Raw genomic sequence first — 16,401 nt, 5'->3', positions numbered from 1 at the left:
ATTATGTACGATTTTTGATATGTATGATACTTTATAATACTGTACTATTTTATACAAATGCATTTTTACATAATACAAATTCTAATTATAATCATTTTTAAAATAAGAAGTTTGTTGTATAATAAACATTGTTTTTAAATAAGTACCAGTCTTTTCACAGTATCGAAGAAACTTAGATAACTTAAATTTTTTCGACTAGTTTAAAAGCAGATCTGTTAAGGATGAGCACAAATACATACATACATACATATATTACGTATAACGACCGAAATTTGATTTTTTTGCGTGAAAAACTTTTAAGTACAGTATATTCTAATTATTTTTTAGTTATAATACACTAACAAAAAAAATATACTAAAAAAACGGTTAGTAGAAAAAAATTGCTAATAATTTGCAATATCTAAAAGTTCCTTTTTTAATTTATTATTTTAATTTAAATTATAATGCAAAAAATACAATTGAAGATTACAGATTAAAGATCCGAAGAACATTATTGATTTCTAATTCACTAATAATTTATTTTTGTGACTACGCGGATTTTGTTTCTTATGTTTTAAAATAATTTATCATGTTTCTGCGGACCAATTATCTGATTGTTTGATTTCATGATTCGTATCTGAATCATCTGATTCTTTAGATTCATTAGATTTATATTCGGATACATAAATAACTTGTTTTTCAGTACTTTCTTTTTTATTATATTTTGTAATGTCTGTTTTTCTAGGAGGCACAGGAGGTTTTTTATTAGAAGAAGTTTTTCCATTTGATGTTTTAATTTCGTTTTGCACTGATTTCTTACCCTTATTTTCCATTGTGGAATCTGTCTCGTTGTTTTCATTATCATCCTCTTGAAATTTTCCTTTATTAGCAGAAAGTTTGATCTCTGTAATATAAGTCATTTTATGTGGCATTGGCGTATTTGGAAGTGGTGGTCGATTATCGAAGTCTTGTGAATTATAATCCATAGATTCACCAACTAACCCGCTATCTTCACTGTTTTCACCACTTGAAACACTGATATTGTTAATGTTACGACGATCCTCACGATCAAATAAACTTTTGTTATTTATAGTTACACCAGAACCAAATTCGTATTCATCTTCATCTTCATCATTTTCTCGATTAATTCTTTGATTATTGAAAAATCGTTTTGATGGCGATTTTGAATTTATTGATGACTTTTCATTTGTACTTTCTTTGTCTTTAAATATCGATCGATATGTATGCGTCATTGAATTTGATTCTTCCGTATCATTAATTGTTATCGAATCGGAACCATTACCTTCTATTGAATTGGAAGAATAGTCTTGCAAAGGTATTGGAGTAGATGATCGTTTCGTGGAAAAAGATTTTTTTTTACAGGTTTCATGACGATTACAGTTTTCATCACATGCATGACATCCTCTTTTAATATTAATTTTTGTCATTGGTTCTTCATCAACTTTATTATCAGTATATGAAATTATATCATTCGTTGTTAATAAATTATCTTCCTTCCAATTTTTTGAACGAAATAGATTGTGTTTAGAACAATCGGAGAGTTGTTGCTTTTGTGTATATGTTTCAAAATGTTTCAATGCTTTTCCAAAATTTTTATTTAATACTTTCTCATCATCATCTGAAAATTGTTCATTTGGAATTATACTATCATCATTAAAATCACTAGGTAATGAAGTTTCTCTTTTAAATTGTAATTCTACTTCTTCAAGTGTAGGACTTTTAATAACATTACCATCGTTAACAATCCTGATCAAAGAATTATCTTCATCTGGATTGAACATTCGTTCTGTATGAATAAATTCTTCTGTAAGTCTTTTACTCAAAGGAAGATTATAAAGTTCTATACTTGTTTCATCATTTGCAGGATTTTCTTCTTTTGATTCAGAATCTTCATTTTTTAATTTAATTTCTACGGCAGATTTAGATCGTTCGAGTGAGCCATTACTTTTTTTTCTAATATTTGATTTTTTTAATTTATCTTCTGAATCTAGTTTTTTACGCCAAACAACATCTTCTAAATTACCCCATTCATTTGATTTCTTTAATAATCGTCTATCAAACGTATCTATTTGATCAAGTTTAGTTAAATCTTCAGTAGATTCATTAATATCTTCTGGTGGCAAAGGTGCTTTACGTTTTTTCGTCCCAGTATCAGTCATATCTAAACTTTGTGCTCTTTCAAGAGTTGTTGATGTTTTGCATTCGTACTTTGATAAATCACCTAAACTTGCAGCTTTCCTATAAACATCATCTTCTTCATCTTCGTCGTTATTTGTTTCAGGTACAGGTGTCCGATGAATTGTGATATCAGCAGAATTCAATTCAATAGTTGTAAAACTATTTTGTATTTCACTGTCTGTATCAGATTCAGAATGTCTCCCATCAATTATTAAAGTTTCTTCTTTTTCTTCTACACATGAATCTACTTTTTCTGTTTCACGTACTTTCTTTATATAATCAGATAAAGAATCTTTATAATCAGTAATACTATTAATTTCATCTTCTTTTTTTAAATCATAAATTTTTGTGGATGATGAATCTTTTTTCGGAGACTCGACATCATAATTGTTACTTTTTGGTGGTAGTGGAGCTTTTCTTTTATTTTTTTGTTGATTTTTAGAATCCTCTGCTTCAATAGATTCTATATTTTTTGGGCTATTTAATAATTCAGAACTATTTTTTCGATTTCTACGAGCAGCCATAGCTGCATTATGGACTTCTGTCGGTACTTCTGATGGAACATGAATCGATGTATCAATGACTTTACCGCTTTTATTTAATATATCAATATTACGTGATTCAAAAATTTCATTTTTTCCTTTGGTAATTTGCGATACTTGTGAAGTCTGTTGACGTTGAACTTCTTCTTTTTTATCACCAAATAAAGAAGTTTTATTTATATTTGGCAAATGCTTTTCTGTACCCAGTTTCTTTGAATGTCTTCTTTCAAGATTCGTGTTATGTTCATTTTGATTTTCAATACGATGAACAGTTCCATCAAGGGAAGGTAAAACTTTGATACCAAATTTATGGTGATTGCTCTTGGATTCATCATGGGATTTTTCAAATGTTTGACTATTCGATATAGATTTCGAAGATTTTAATGTTGAATTCATCGTCGAATAATTAGAATTCATAGATTCATTCGGATCTACTATAAAAAGTCTCTTCGCGATACTTTTTGACTGTGAGAGTTCTGGAATCGATTGACTCCTATACAAAGGATGGCAAATTCTTGCTGCGCTAGGACCAACACTTTTCTTCAAAAGTGTAGTTGGTTTCGATCCAATTCCTCCATTTTCTACTTCTAGTTTTACATCATATGGTGAAGCATAACTTAAAATCGTTAAAGCATCTTCATACACCATATTGCGAAAACTAATTTTTACACTAACTATACGATCACCTGGAATACAAGAATAAGAAAAAAAATAAAAATTAAATTCTTATATTATATGTTTTTACTTATATCTATCTAATAAAAAAAAAAAAAACAATAGATACTGATAAACTATACTATCAATATATTTTATGATTTAAAAAAATAATAACATTTATATCTTAATATAGATTTATTTGTTTAAAAATGAAAAAGTATATCAATCGAAAGTTATCGATGATTGATAATAAATATTACAAATAAATATAGAAAAATAAATATGAGTCAGTAAATTTAATTTATCAGCATAAAATATAAATATAGTGTTATTGCGTTTTAATATTTAATTTATTGTAATAATTATTAGAATTTTAAATCATATTTATATTAGCATAATAATTGAATAATACAATAGGACTTTTAACTATTAAAATAACAAAAAATTAATACATTGATAAATTAATTTCTGTTCTTCACGGCTGTAATTATTAATAAATATATAGATATAATTATTATTTATTTCTGAAACATTTAAATTAATCATTAATTAAATCATTAATTTTTATCGAAAAATAATTCGATAAAAAATGATTTTTTAATTATATTTAAATGATTAAGATTCTTAATAATTAAGTTATAGTTAAAAAAAATGTTTCTTTATATTAATTATAATAGATGCATATCTTTTTGAAATAGATTATATTTTAAATAGATTACAAATATAAAAATAATTACTAACCTGGATGTATTCGACCAGATTCCGATGCTGGCCCACGATGTAGGAGATCTTTAACAAAGATTCCTTCTCTCATGTTGCCACAAATATTAAATCCTAGTCCTGTGAAATCTCGACTTTTCAAACTAACTACATTAATTCTTGTTGCTTTCGGCTGAGAAAAGAAATTATTAATTGTTTGAAAAGAAAATATAGATAATATATTATGCTATTAATTATTTTTTTTTAGATTATGTTATATTAAAATATTATATTAAATAGTTTTTTTATATTCTTTATATTTTCTCTATTTTAAATAATCGATATCCTTTGAAAGGATGAAAAATGCTTTAATTTTATTGTATTATATTTAAAAAATTATCACTTCATACTCGTAATACTCATTTGTAAAAATTAATTTTGTAATTCGACTCATATACTGCCGACTTCCTCTTTGTCAAGAAGCATAAGGGCACATATCAAACATGGCTAGATTAACTGTACATGTATCTAAATTTGGCCATGCACAATAGCTTCGATGTTTGGAATATCAAAACGAAATATAAATGTTAATTACCATATATTTATTAAAATAAAATTTTTTTCTTTATTTATTAAAAAAAAGAATAAATTTCAAAAAGAAGAAAAAATTCCTTTTTATATTTTTTTATATATTGATATTGTTTGTTGTTGTAATTTAATTTGATATACTAGAATATTTGTTCATATTTTTTCGTTTTTGTGTATTAAAAAAATAATAATAATTTCTATAAAAAAAAATTACTTTTACAAATAAAATAGTAGATTTTATCTACAATAAGTTAAATCTTCTTGTTTAAAAATATCTTATACATTATTAAATAAATTAAATTAAAATAAATAATTCCCTTATATTTACAAAAGTTGCTTTTTATGAATGATTTTAATATCAAAGATATTACAAATACGAACAAGTATTTTGTATATACTTTCCATATCACATCATAAGATAAAAGGAAAAAAAAAAAGATAAAACTTACTCCAAGGCAAGAATCGTCGAGGGTTTTCCGTTTATCATTGCGGTTAGTTGAACCTAACCCTAAAGATGTCCAAGAGGTAGACCATCGTGTAGAATCTTTACCTGGAGTATCCCCAGGTGTTAAAGATATTGCTGTCTCTCGATTTCGATTATTGGACGATATTGTAACATCTTTGAAACAAGGATTATCAAAGGCATAGGCTTCTTCGACGATTTCTGGATCTGTCACCAATACTAAGTGTTTTCCTATAAATATTTATTCAATAATATTATAACAATATTATAAAATTAAATAATTTTTTTTTATCAACATTCACATATACAGGATGTTAATATATTTCTGAAATATCTTTGCAAAATCGATTCTAAAAAAATTCAAAACAAAAATTAATATAGAAAAGTATCAATTGAATCTTTATAAATAATTTATAAACAATTTAAATTTATGTTAGATGAAGGAGAACGGAGATAAAGTGAGAAGATAGTGTGACGAAGACAGAACTGTTAATTATTTATTCATATATATATTTAACGCAATATAACATTATTTCAGAAAATTGCTAAATGAATATTTAATTATTAATATAAACATTTAATATATTTTATCAATAATAGGAAATTACAAATCATATTCTTTATTAATTATAAATATATATATAATATATTTATAAAATAATATCAGATATAATGTTATATGTAATGTATTTATCAATTTTAATTATTATGTATAATCATTAAATTCCATTAGATGTAAATTATTTAAAAAATATATTTTTTAAAATTAAGTAAATATTTACATAAAAATAAATTTTTTAAATAAAGAAAAAATTCAAAATTATTAATCATTTATGATTTTAAATTAATTATTAATTTAATTTAATTAATTGATAATTGTAATTATTAAAATTATTTTAATTTTTTTTATGATTACAAATAATAATATTTTTTATATGCAAAATTTTAATTATAAAAATGGTAAATTATTCTATCTTCTAAATCATTTTCTTGTAAATATCATATTATATCATGTTTTAACTGATCATATTTTCGTTTCAAGTTGCAAAAAAATAAACAAAAAAATATTAATAAAAAAAAATAACTAATCTAAAAATTATAAAAAATTTAATAATTAAATTTTGTAATTCAATTTTTTTTTAATTTAACGTTTTAAAATTTTTTTAAAAATATTATATTTATAGATATATCTATATGGAATTATTAAATTTTTTTTTCAAATTTTCTAAAAATAAAAAAATTAGTATTGATTAAAACGAGAAAAAAGCATTATTAATAATTATTAATAATAGGATAATTATAAAATAATATAACTTATATATTATATTTATATATTATTAATTTATATATATAATGTTAATTAATATTAACTTACATGATAACTTATATAATTATCATATAACTTATATATATATCATTAATTTATATTTAAAATTTCTTTTACTTTAATATTTGAAATAGGAAAATATTAACTAAAAAATGTAAAATTTGAATATAAAAAATAAATTATTTTGAAAAGATAAGAAATTATTGAAAAATTATTATTAATTATGCAATTTGAATATACAATAAAAATTATATAGTGTTCAAAAATTTAAGAAATAATTTTTCACATCAAAATAAGATAAATTTAAAAATAAAAAAAATTACATTTTCAAGCATTTTAATTATTAACATTAATTAAATTAAAGAATTATAAGATACTTTTGAATTCAAGAAAACTTCTATGTGATTTTCAAACTTAATAATAGGTACGAATTTTATCTCATATAAGAAAAAAAAATTATATATATTATATTAACATTTTAAATGAATTTAATAGAAAAATATCTACATTGGATAAATATTTTCTGTAGAAGATCTAAAATTTTTTTTTCCTCCATTTTTTCTTTGAATCTTTAAAAAAATATTCAATATATATATTATTGAATTAAATCAATTATTTATTTATGTATTTAGAAACTCAATCTTGTAGAATTTGTTAGGTTAAAATCTGTTATATTTATAAAGATAACATTTTATTAATTAATTTTATTTATCTCTAAATCCGTTATATATTCGTTAATATTTGTTATTAATTTAAAGTGTAATTAATCATAAATATCAAAAGTGTAATTTATTTTAACATTTTTGTGCTAACAATATTCTATTTTTCAAATTCTTGAATTTCATGGAATATATTAATGATTTAAAACTTTTGATCTGTAGTATTTTTGTATATTCAAAAAATTTAAAATTATATTTAATATTAAACAATTTTATTAAATACTTCTCGATTTTATTAAATATTATTATATATATATTTCTGATTTTTTTTATATATAATAATAAAAAATTAATTTTAATTATTATTATATATAATGAATATGATTTTTAATAGTTATATTCAATATCATAGTTTGTGATATTTTATCCAATATCGTAATTATTGCTGCTGGTTAATAATGCTTAAAATATTTAACTTGCTTACTTACTTATATTTATTCATTATAATATATGTAAATGCATCTTAATAAACATTAAGAAAACTGGATTCCAATAGAAAAACACTGAAATATGAGTATATGAGCCTTATATAAACGGTATATTATAAATATTCATTTATTGCATTATTGTATATGTACGAATTAATATTATACATCGGTTTATGTTTAGATAAATGTATTTACGCAAGGAATGAATTATATAATATAGAAAAATTACAATATACATTGTATAATTTATATACAAAATGTATCATTGATTTAAATTTTAAAAATGATATTTAAAATTTTGTAAATTATATTAGAAATGATCAGCTATTTATTTATAAGATTTATCCTTGTTAATTATGTTTAGCATATTCATGCATATTGTATGTTTGCATACATATTAAAAATTATTTTGTATTTTATTCTGATTTTTTCAAAGTATATATATCTATTATGCAAATATTTAATTTTAATTTAATTTTAATTATTTTAATATTATTTTATTTATTAAATTAAATTAAATTAAAAATTATTAAGTTCCAAAATAAATTGTATTCTACATTGAATTAAATATTTAAAACAATAAAAAATTATTGTATAAATAAAATTTAAATGTATAATAAATTTTTCAGTACATTAATTTCAATAGACTAGTTTATCACAATTGATAAATTTCGTTTTTATTCAAATGTTTTCATGATTTTATCAGTTAAGAGATTTAAAGCAAATTAAATTGTTATAATTTATAACAAAAATATAATATATGTATAGTAGAATAAATAGAATATATGTAAAGTACATAAAACACTATATATATAATATATATATATAAACAATAAATTTCAATCTATTATTATAGATAATATATATATATATATATATATAAATATTCTTTAACAATAAATTTCTAATAACCTCTAATAAATGCTTACAAGAATTTAAGCATTGAAAACATTTTAATACTTTAAAATATTATTATTTTATCATTATTTACTTTCTCATCATTTGTTATTTATATATTTTCCATTTTATAAGATAATAATTTTTTAATTATTTAATTAACAAAAAATGTTAATATTCACGTAACATTTTGAAAAAATACGTGTTTATACTTATATTATATTTGTTTTAGCATATTTATATATTATATATTTGATTGATACTATATACAGATACATAATAAATATTTGTTGTTAGATTAATTACTTATATCCGATATATCATATGTTTTCAATTATAATAGAATACTTATATGATCAGTGTTTCAATTATCTCAGGTTCCATTTATCTGATATAATGTAATTCGATATGCTTAGTAAGATTATTTTTAACGGTGCTATTATATGGTGTTATTAGTTTTAACATTTTTATTTATTTATCAATAATATTTACTATTATTAATTTAGATTATTATAATTTATATTGTTTAGATATTTTTTTATTTTACGTATATATAATAATATGTAATTATACATATATTTATTAGATATATTATTTTTTATCTTATTAGATATTATTTTTATTTATATAAAGTAATTATATAATGTTATTAATTTTAATATTTTTTTAATTTAGCAATAACATTTATAATTATTTATGTTAAATAAATATTTACCGAATTTTATTTATTTTAATGAATTATTTTTATAAATTAATTTCAAAAAATATCAATTAATTCAAATATAATCAATTTTTGAACTTCCATTAACAATGAATAGGAATTTAGAAAGACTATTTTACTTCATCAAGTAATCATGATTATACAATCATAAAGATAAATTTGTAGTTAATCATTTTATTATTCTAATCATGAAAGAAATAGTTATTTGTTAAACAAATTTTAATCTAAAAAAAAATTGTAGATTATTACATAATTAATAAAATTCTTATTATATATTATACCTCAAAAGAATTTAAAATGTGTTATAATTAAATATATAATAAAATATTAATAATAAATAAAATATTGATTATTAATATATAATAATTATTTCAATTTTATTTAATTTGATTTAAAGCAATATTTTATTGTACTTTTATTTTTTATCGAATCTTTTTCTATGAACTAATAAATTTTTATGAAAAACATAAGAAATAATATCATATATATTATATAAATATAAAAAATAATCATAAAAAATAAAATTTAAATATTAAACAGGATATTTGAATATAAAATATTAAAATTTTATTTCTAATTGTACAATTTAAACTTATTCACTTTTGTATCTCATATCTACAAATTTAAATTGTACATATCTGCAATTTAAATTTATGCTAGGCAGTATGATCATTATATAAGTGTTTCTTTTAGCTCTTTATTTCTAGATAACTTCTAAAAATAAAAAAAAAGAAAAAAAAAAAAGAAAAAGAAAAATATACATACAAATTTAAAAAAAATTCGCATTTTTGAATTAACAAAAATTTATATATTTATAGATTTTTTTTATTAAAAATAATATCTAATAGTAATAATATCTAAGTCGTTAAGTGTTCCATATGTAATACATTTCATTAATGACAACAAATAAGTCAATTTTAAAAATAATTTCAAAGGAATATTTTTCATAAAAAACATTTTATACTCTAATCCATAAATTAAAATAATCTATAAATATTATTTTATTAAATAGAAATTCCAATATATCGAGCTAGAGAGACTTTCGTGACCCATTGTGTCTTTCGAGTAGGCATTCCAAGGTCTATCTTTTGCGTGAATATACCCATCAATTGCGACGCAATAGCGAAAAGATTTGTAACATGCAACACATTAACAAAATTTATGAAATGATCAAGAATATTTTTTTACAATTATTTTTTATATTAATATATATGTATTTTTCATGATTTTTACATATTCATCTAAAATTTTTATGAAAATTCAACTGATATATATTATAAACCATTTTAATTTTTCTTTTTACATCTTCAATGATATAATATTTTTTAAGTTATATTCTAGAATATTTTATAAAGTTCATTTAATGAAATATGCTAATTAGTTATATAATTATGTTGCTAATTATGTTGCTCAATAGACTTAATTGTTCAAATTATTCAATTTTCAATCGATTAAAAAATAGACATACAATTATCTATTGTTTTGTGCGCTAGGGTGGAGTTTTTTACATCACGCATTTGATATGTTTCCAAAGAAGTTGCAAAGAAGTAACGTGTAGGAATAAATTCCGATACATTGTGCAACAAATTCCATTGAGTTTACATACGCCTGGTGCAATAATAGCACAACAGCAAATCGATAAATTGTTGTCCTCGATGATAAAATTCAATGATAAAACACTATTAAATATCAGAAAATTAGTTGTCGCAAGAATGATGTTGTAATAGTTTCAACTCAACGCAAACTTAGCACTCAAACAAATATATGTAAAAGCATGAATGTAAACCATGATCTGTCATTACAAATCTTGCCGACAGACTATTACCGGCAGTTGATATGATTTGAATATTTATGGGAAAATGCCAAAACTTACCCTTGTGCCTACGCCACTGTCTGTAAAGAAGCGCAGCAATCAACAGCAGGAGAATCGTTGTAAGGAAAGTACCGATCACAGCCCCTGCCACATTTCCTGCCCCGAAACAGGTATCCCGTGGCTCGTCCTCCATTGCTCCTTCTTAAACTCTCCTTCGATGCATTTCCAACGTACTTGCTGCAAACGTACTCACGTTTTTTTTTAATAAATATCCGTTCTAAACCTTTAAATAAATTAGTTCACACTGTTCACCGTGTCTCCGTTTGAAGTGCATAAGGAGACATTATTTTCACTTCGCGAGTCGTTGCCCTTTACCGAAGAATCAGTACTAAGATCGAAAACCGTCCTACTGTCGTGACACCGTGCACGATACTAAAGAGAAAGAGAAAGAGAAGCAGTAAGAGAAACAGAAAAGAGAGAACAGACCCATGGATCGAGTAAAACAGGTAGCTGCGCAACAGGTGCTTCTGCCTATGAAGTGGGGATTCCATCTCTGCACAATTTACAGAGGGCCGGGGGTAGGAGTGGAACGAGTATGCGAGAACAGTGGGGGATTCTGGCATTCCTTCACCGTTTCAGAGTTGACCGTATTTTCTGATACCTAGCCTAGAAGCACTATATGAATGTAAGCTGTAGGCGTATAAAGAAATAATTCCTATATGGATTGATTTTTACAAAGTAGAAAAGCCGCTACCAAAACAAATCACATAACGAATAATGTAGAAATTTTAAATAATAATATATCGGTTAATAATATTAAGTTTTATAAAAGTACTTAAAAAAGTAATAATAATTCACATATTAATTAGGCAAGTTATCAATATATATATATATATATATAGATAATATTAAATTAATAAATAAGATGTAATTATTAATTTATTAATTGGTACTTATCATTTAGATTTTATGCAAAGATTACAGTTAATTATATTTTTTATTATATATAATAATTTTTAAGAAAATTAAAAAAATAAGAAAAATCATCGTTTAAAAATTATTACAAACATCAAATGTATTCAAAATTTAAAAAATTTTTTAAAATTATTAAATAATTTGTATGAATTATTAATGATTAAAAATATATATATAGACTTAGAAAATCTAATTATTTCGAGCGTGTTATAATATGCCGTTTTCTACATAATTCTTTCTAATTTAAATTAGAAACTAATTTCTATACCTAAATTTTAAAATATAAATCATAAATTATAATCTAATAAAAATTTATTATTTATTTTATTTTTTCTTGTAAATTTCTAATTTGAAATATTAAATATTTTGTCAAATTCAAAACATATGTATATATTTGAGATTCATATAAATAAATATATATAATATATAAAATATATCTAGATATAATTAAAAAAATAATTACATCTATATATAACATATAAATAACATATTTATGTATATATTTAAAAATCATAAATATTGCTTACAATAATTTATCATTTTTAAAAACAGATATAATATTTGCTTAAATCATTAAATCAATAATCAATAAAGAAAGTCAATAATATATAAAATAAAAAAATATTTATATGTAAAATTTTAGACATTTTATAAAATATTTTAAAAAATAATTTTTAGTAATAAATTATATGTGTATATTTATATATATTATTATATATATTTATATAAATTATAGTCAAAAATAATAATAAAAATATAATAATATATATAATAATAAAAATTAACAATTAGTAAAAAATATATAGCAATTGAAGTTACATTAATATTTTTTTTAAAAAATAATTCTTATAGTATTTTTTATGCAAATAATAATTTTTATATTATTTATTAATATAGTATATTTGTTTATATTCGTAAATTAATTAATTTATTTGTAATATAATAATTTTCAATATAATTAAAATTAATATGTAAAAATAAAATTCATAATATATAAAAGTAACAAATAAAAATATAAAGCTTCTCGAAATATATATTGAATAGAATTTTAATATAATTTTAAAAATTATAAAAGTTGAAATAACTTTTTAATCTGTAATTTATAATAAATGTAATAAATATCTTTATAAAATAAATGTTAATAGTGAAAAAGAAATTTTAAAATTAGCGCGAAATATATATCAGAAATACTAAAATAGATAGCGCTAAAGTAGTTTCATATTGTTACATTGTGTTTCAACTCTTTTTTCTGAAACTTTATAGTAATCGATTCCATATTGCAATGAAATGGTTCACTATCTTCAGTTGAGTTGTATGATAATTGAGTCTATTCGCATTCTAGTCATAACCTGTAAAGTAACAACTATAAAATGTAATAAAATTAAATTTATCTATATTAAAACGCTGCAAGTTAATATGTCATATGTAATTATTAATTTTAAGGACGGATTATCATATTTGTATTACGATATTCATGAATATAATCGTGAAAAAGAAACATAAACGAGGTGCTATAACCTAATTCTATTTGTTACTTAGCATCATGACTCTTACTCCGAAAGATTTAACGAAATTATTGGATATCCTAGAGGAAGAAAATTTGGATACAAGTTTGGAAAATCTTTGTAATCAATTACATCAAGTATTTCCAAAAGAAGTTCGATTCAAAGTAGGAATGACATTGGTTCTCCTTTTACAACATATAGATTTGTTGCCAAAAAATGTGCAACGTATAATAGCAGTGGCATTATTATTCGATCTTTATAGAGGAGAAACACTGGCCTCAACACCTTTTGCACCTGTTTTTGTTCAGGTTTTAAAATCACAAGAAGATACAAATAATGGAGTACCAAAGACTAATTTTTCAGGACATATACCAGTTTTATCACAATGTGAGAAAAATCTTTTAGTAAATTTATTGGGATATAACCAAAAGGATATTTTAAAGAAAACTCCAAGACAAATTGTGGATGAATTATATTTTGTTTCTGTACCACCTGTTGATTTAAGTAATTTACAAGTACAATTAGCAGAACATCATTCAGAATTACCTTCTATTGCTAAATGTGGACATCCTGTAATTTTACCTGATATGGACCATTCCAAAATAACAGAGATTGATAAAAATGCAACAAAAAATATGACAGAAATTTTAATTGTTAATGATCCACCATTATGCAGTCAAAGTTATCAACCTGAATTTTTAAGATTAGCACCTCCTCTTTATCGCTCAGTTGATGAATTACCATGGTTTAATGTCACAGAACCTTCTCAGTTTACAATTGAATATGACACTAATATGTGTGTTTCAAATTGTGCTGGTGCAGAAGCTCGTAGATTGATGGGTAAAGCTTTTAAAAGTGTACTGACATTACAACAACAACAGCATCTTGTTAATGAATTAGATAGAGATCCAAAATTAGTATATCACATTGGACTTACTCCAGGAAAATTACCAGATTTGGTGGAGAATAACCCTTTGATTGCAATTGAAGTTTTGTTAAAACTCATGCAATCAAGTCAGATAACAGAATATTTTAGTGTTTTGGTAAATATGGAGATGTCACTTCATTCAATGGAAGTTGTTAATAGATTGACCACTACTGTTGATTTACCTACAGAATTTGTTCATTTATATATCAGTAACTGTATTTCTACTTGTGAAACTATAAAAGATCGTTATATGCAAAACCGTTTAGTACGTTTAGTTTGTGTTTTTTTGCAATCCTTAATTAGGAACAAAATTATAAATGTCAAGGAACTTTTCATTGAAGTGCAAGCCTTTTGTATAGAATTTAGTCGCATTAGGGAAGCTGCGGCTCTTTTCCGTCTGCTTAAACAACTTGAATCTGGTGATATTGGTGGATTAAATGCACCAAATACTAACAATAAATTGGATATGTGTTAATATAATTAACATATTTTTCAAATATCTGATAGGAAATTAATAAATTTATTAAAATTTTTAAATATTTTTTTTGATTAATTAAATTACAACGAACTAAGATGTAGATACAATTTCACAGTACTTTTTTGAAAATGATGATTATAAACTTAGTAAAGTTTTATATATAATTTTAATAATATGAATAAATTATTGGCTAATTCATTTATTTTCGATTAATTATTAAAATATTAACATGATAATTTCATTCAAAGAACCAAAAAAAGAAATGTTTTTATAATAATATACATAAAGTATATTTATTTATGTGTCACAATTTTTGTTAAAACTAAATGAAATATATGTACACTATTATTGTAGGTATAATATAATATATATGTCTTAAAAAATAATGTAAGTTATTTTCTAGTAATAAATTGTAAAAATTGTTCTTAGGAAAAAATAAAACAGATTATTATTGATACTCAGATATCAAATATTTTTTGTTACAAGTATTTTGAAACATTTTATAATGCTTTTGTATGTTTGTTTCTCTATAATAAGATACTATATAGATGTATCTTTACATACTATACATTTTGTATTTCAAAACTACAAAAAATAAATAAATGATACTTTTTATATTCTCAATATAAAAATTGAAATATTTTTTTTATAATAATTGTTTATTATAAAATATTAACTGATATTGTATAAATACAATATTAGAAATTTAAGATAATCATATTAAATTAATAGTATGATTTTATGATAAAAAATAGAACAATATTAAAAAAATAATAAAAATGATAGTTTAAATTTAGATATATATGAAAAAAAATTATAAATATATTTATAATAAATTTTAAATCTTATAAAAATAGGTTATAATATGTGTGCATAATTTTAGTTGTAAACAAATTTGTAAATTTTTATATATTATCGTTATTTTTCGTATTTAAATTTATCAAAATTAGGGATGTAAGTAATATAAAAATAAATAATAAAATCTTATACAATTAAGATTTCATTTAAAATTTTTTTTATTTATCCATTTTTATTTTAGTTTAAGTGAAATCTTTATCTTTATTTTTTTCAATTTTTAAATGAAAAACATCATAATAATTTTTAGTTAAATAAAAACATAAAATTTGATAATTTTCAATATCCATATAGTATTCGAAGAATTTTTCTTTATCATTTAAATTAAATTAAATTTTAATTTCTTCAATATTTTATTTTTAAATAAAATTATTTGTATTTTTACAAAATTTTATATTTTTTGAAAAACCAAAAGCAATTCTATTTCTACATATTTAAAATGAAATTACATCAAAATTATTATTAAAACATCAAAATTAAATTTAATCGATTTTAATAAAACAAAATTTTTATTTGACAATAGTAAACTATTTTTAATTATTTAATTATTTATTAATTATTAAAATATTTTAATTTTATTTAATTATTAAAATATTTTTAAAAATATAAATATACATTATCAATAATA

General features: G+C 21.3%; 2 protein-coding genes across 2 annotated transcripts; one reads left to right on the top strand and one right to left on the bottom strand.

Annotated features, from left to right (window-relative positions):
- Positions 1 to 390: 390 nt before the first annotated feature.
- LOC100864564 (uncharacterized) lies at positions 391 to 11,562 on the bottom strand. Its single transcript, XM_003697068.4, has 4 exons — positions 11,093 to 11,562; positions 5,114 to 5,358; positions 4,119 to 4,269; positions 391 to 3,406 (listed from the first exon to the last, which is right to left on the bottom strand). The coding sequence occupies exons 1-4, from the start codon at positions 11,223 to 11,225 to the stop codon at positions 567 to 569; spliced, it is 3,369 nt and encodes a 1,122-aa protein (XP_003697116.2). The 5' UTR covers positions 11,226 to 11,562; the 3' UTR covers positions 391 to 566.
- A 1,715-nt stretch (positions 11,563 to 13,277) lies between these two features.
- Positions 13,278 to 15,914, top strand: Not11 (CCR4-NOT transcription complex subunit 11). Its single transcript, XM_003697072.4, has one exon. The coding sequence runs from the start codon at positions 13,551 to 13,553 to the stop codon at positions 14,913 to 14,915; it is 1,365 nt and encodes a 454-aa protein (XP_003697120.1). The 5' UTR covers positions 13,278 to 13,550; the 3' UTR covers positions 14,916 to 15,914.
- Positions 15,915 to 16,401: the final 487 nt, after the last annotated feature.

Source organism: Apis florea, unplaced genomic scaffold (genome assembly GCF_048593485.1).
Source record: "Apis florea isolate Af1SG1 unplaced genomic scaffold, ASM4859348v1 contig_3078_pilon, whole genome shotgun sequence".
NCBI lineage: Eukaryota > Metazoa > Arthropoda > Insecta > Hymenoptera > Apidae > Apis > Apis florea.
This window is presented reverse-complemented; position numbering and strand designations above follow the sequence as displayed.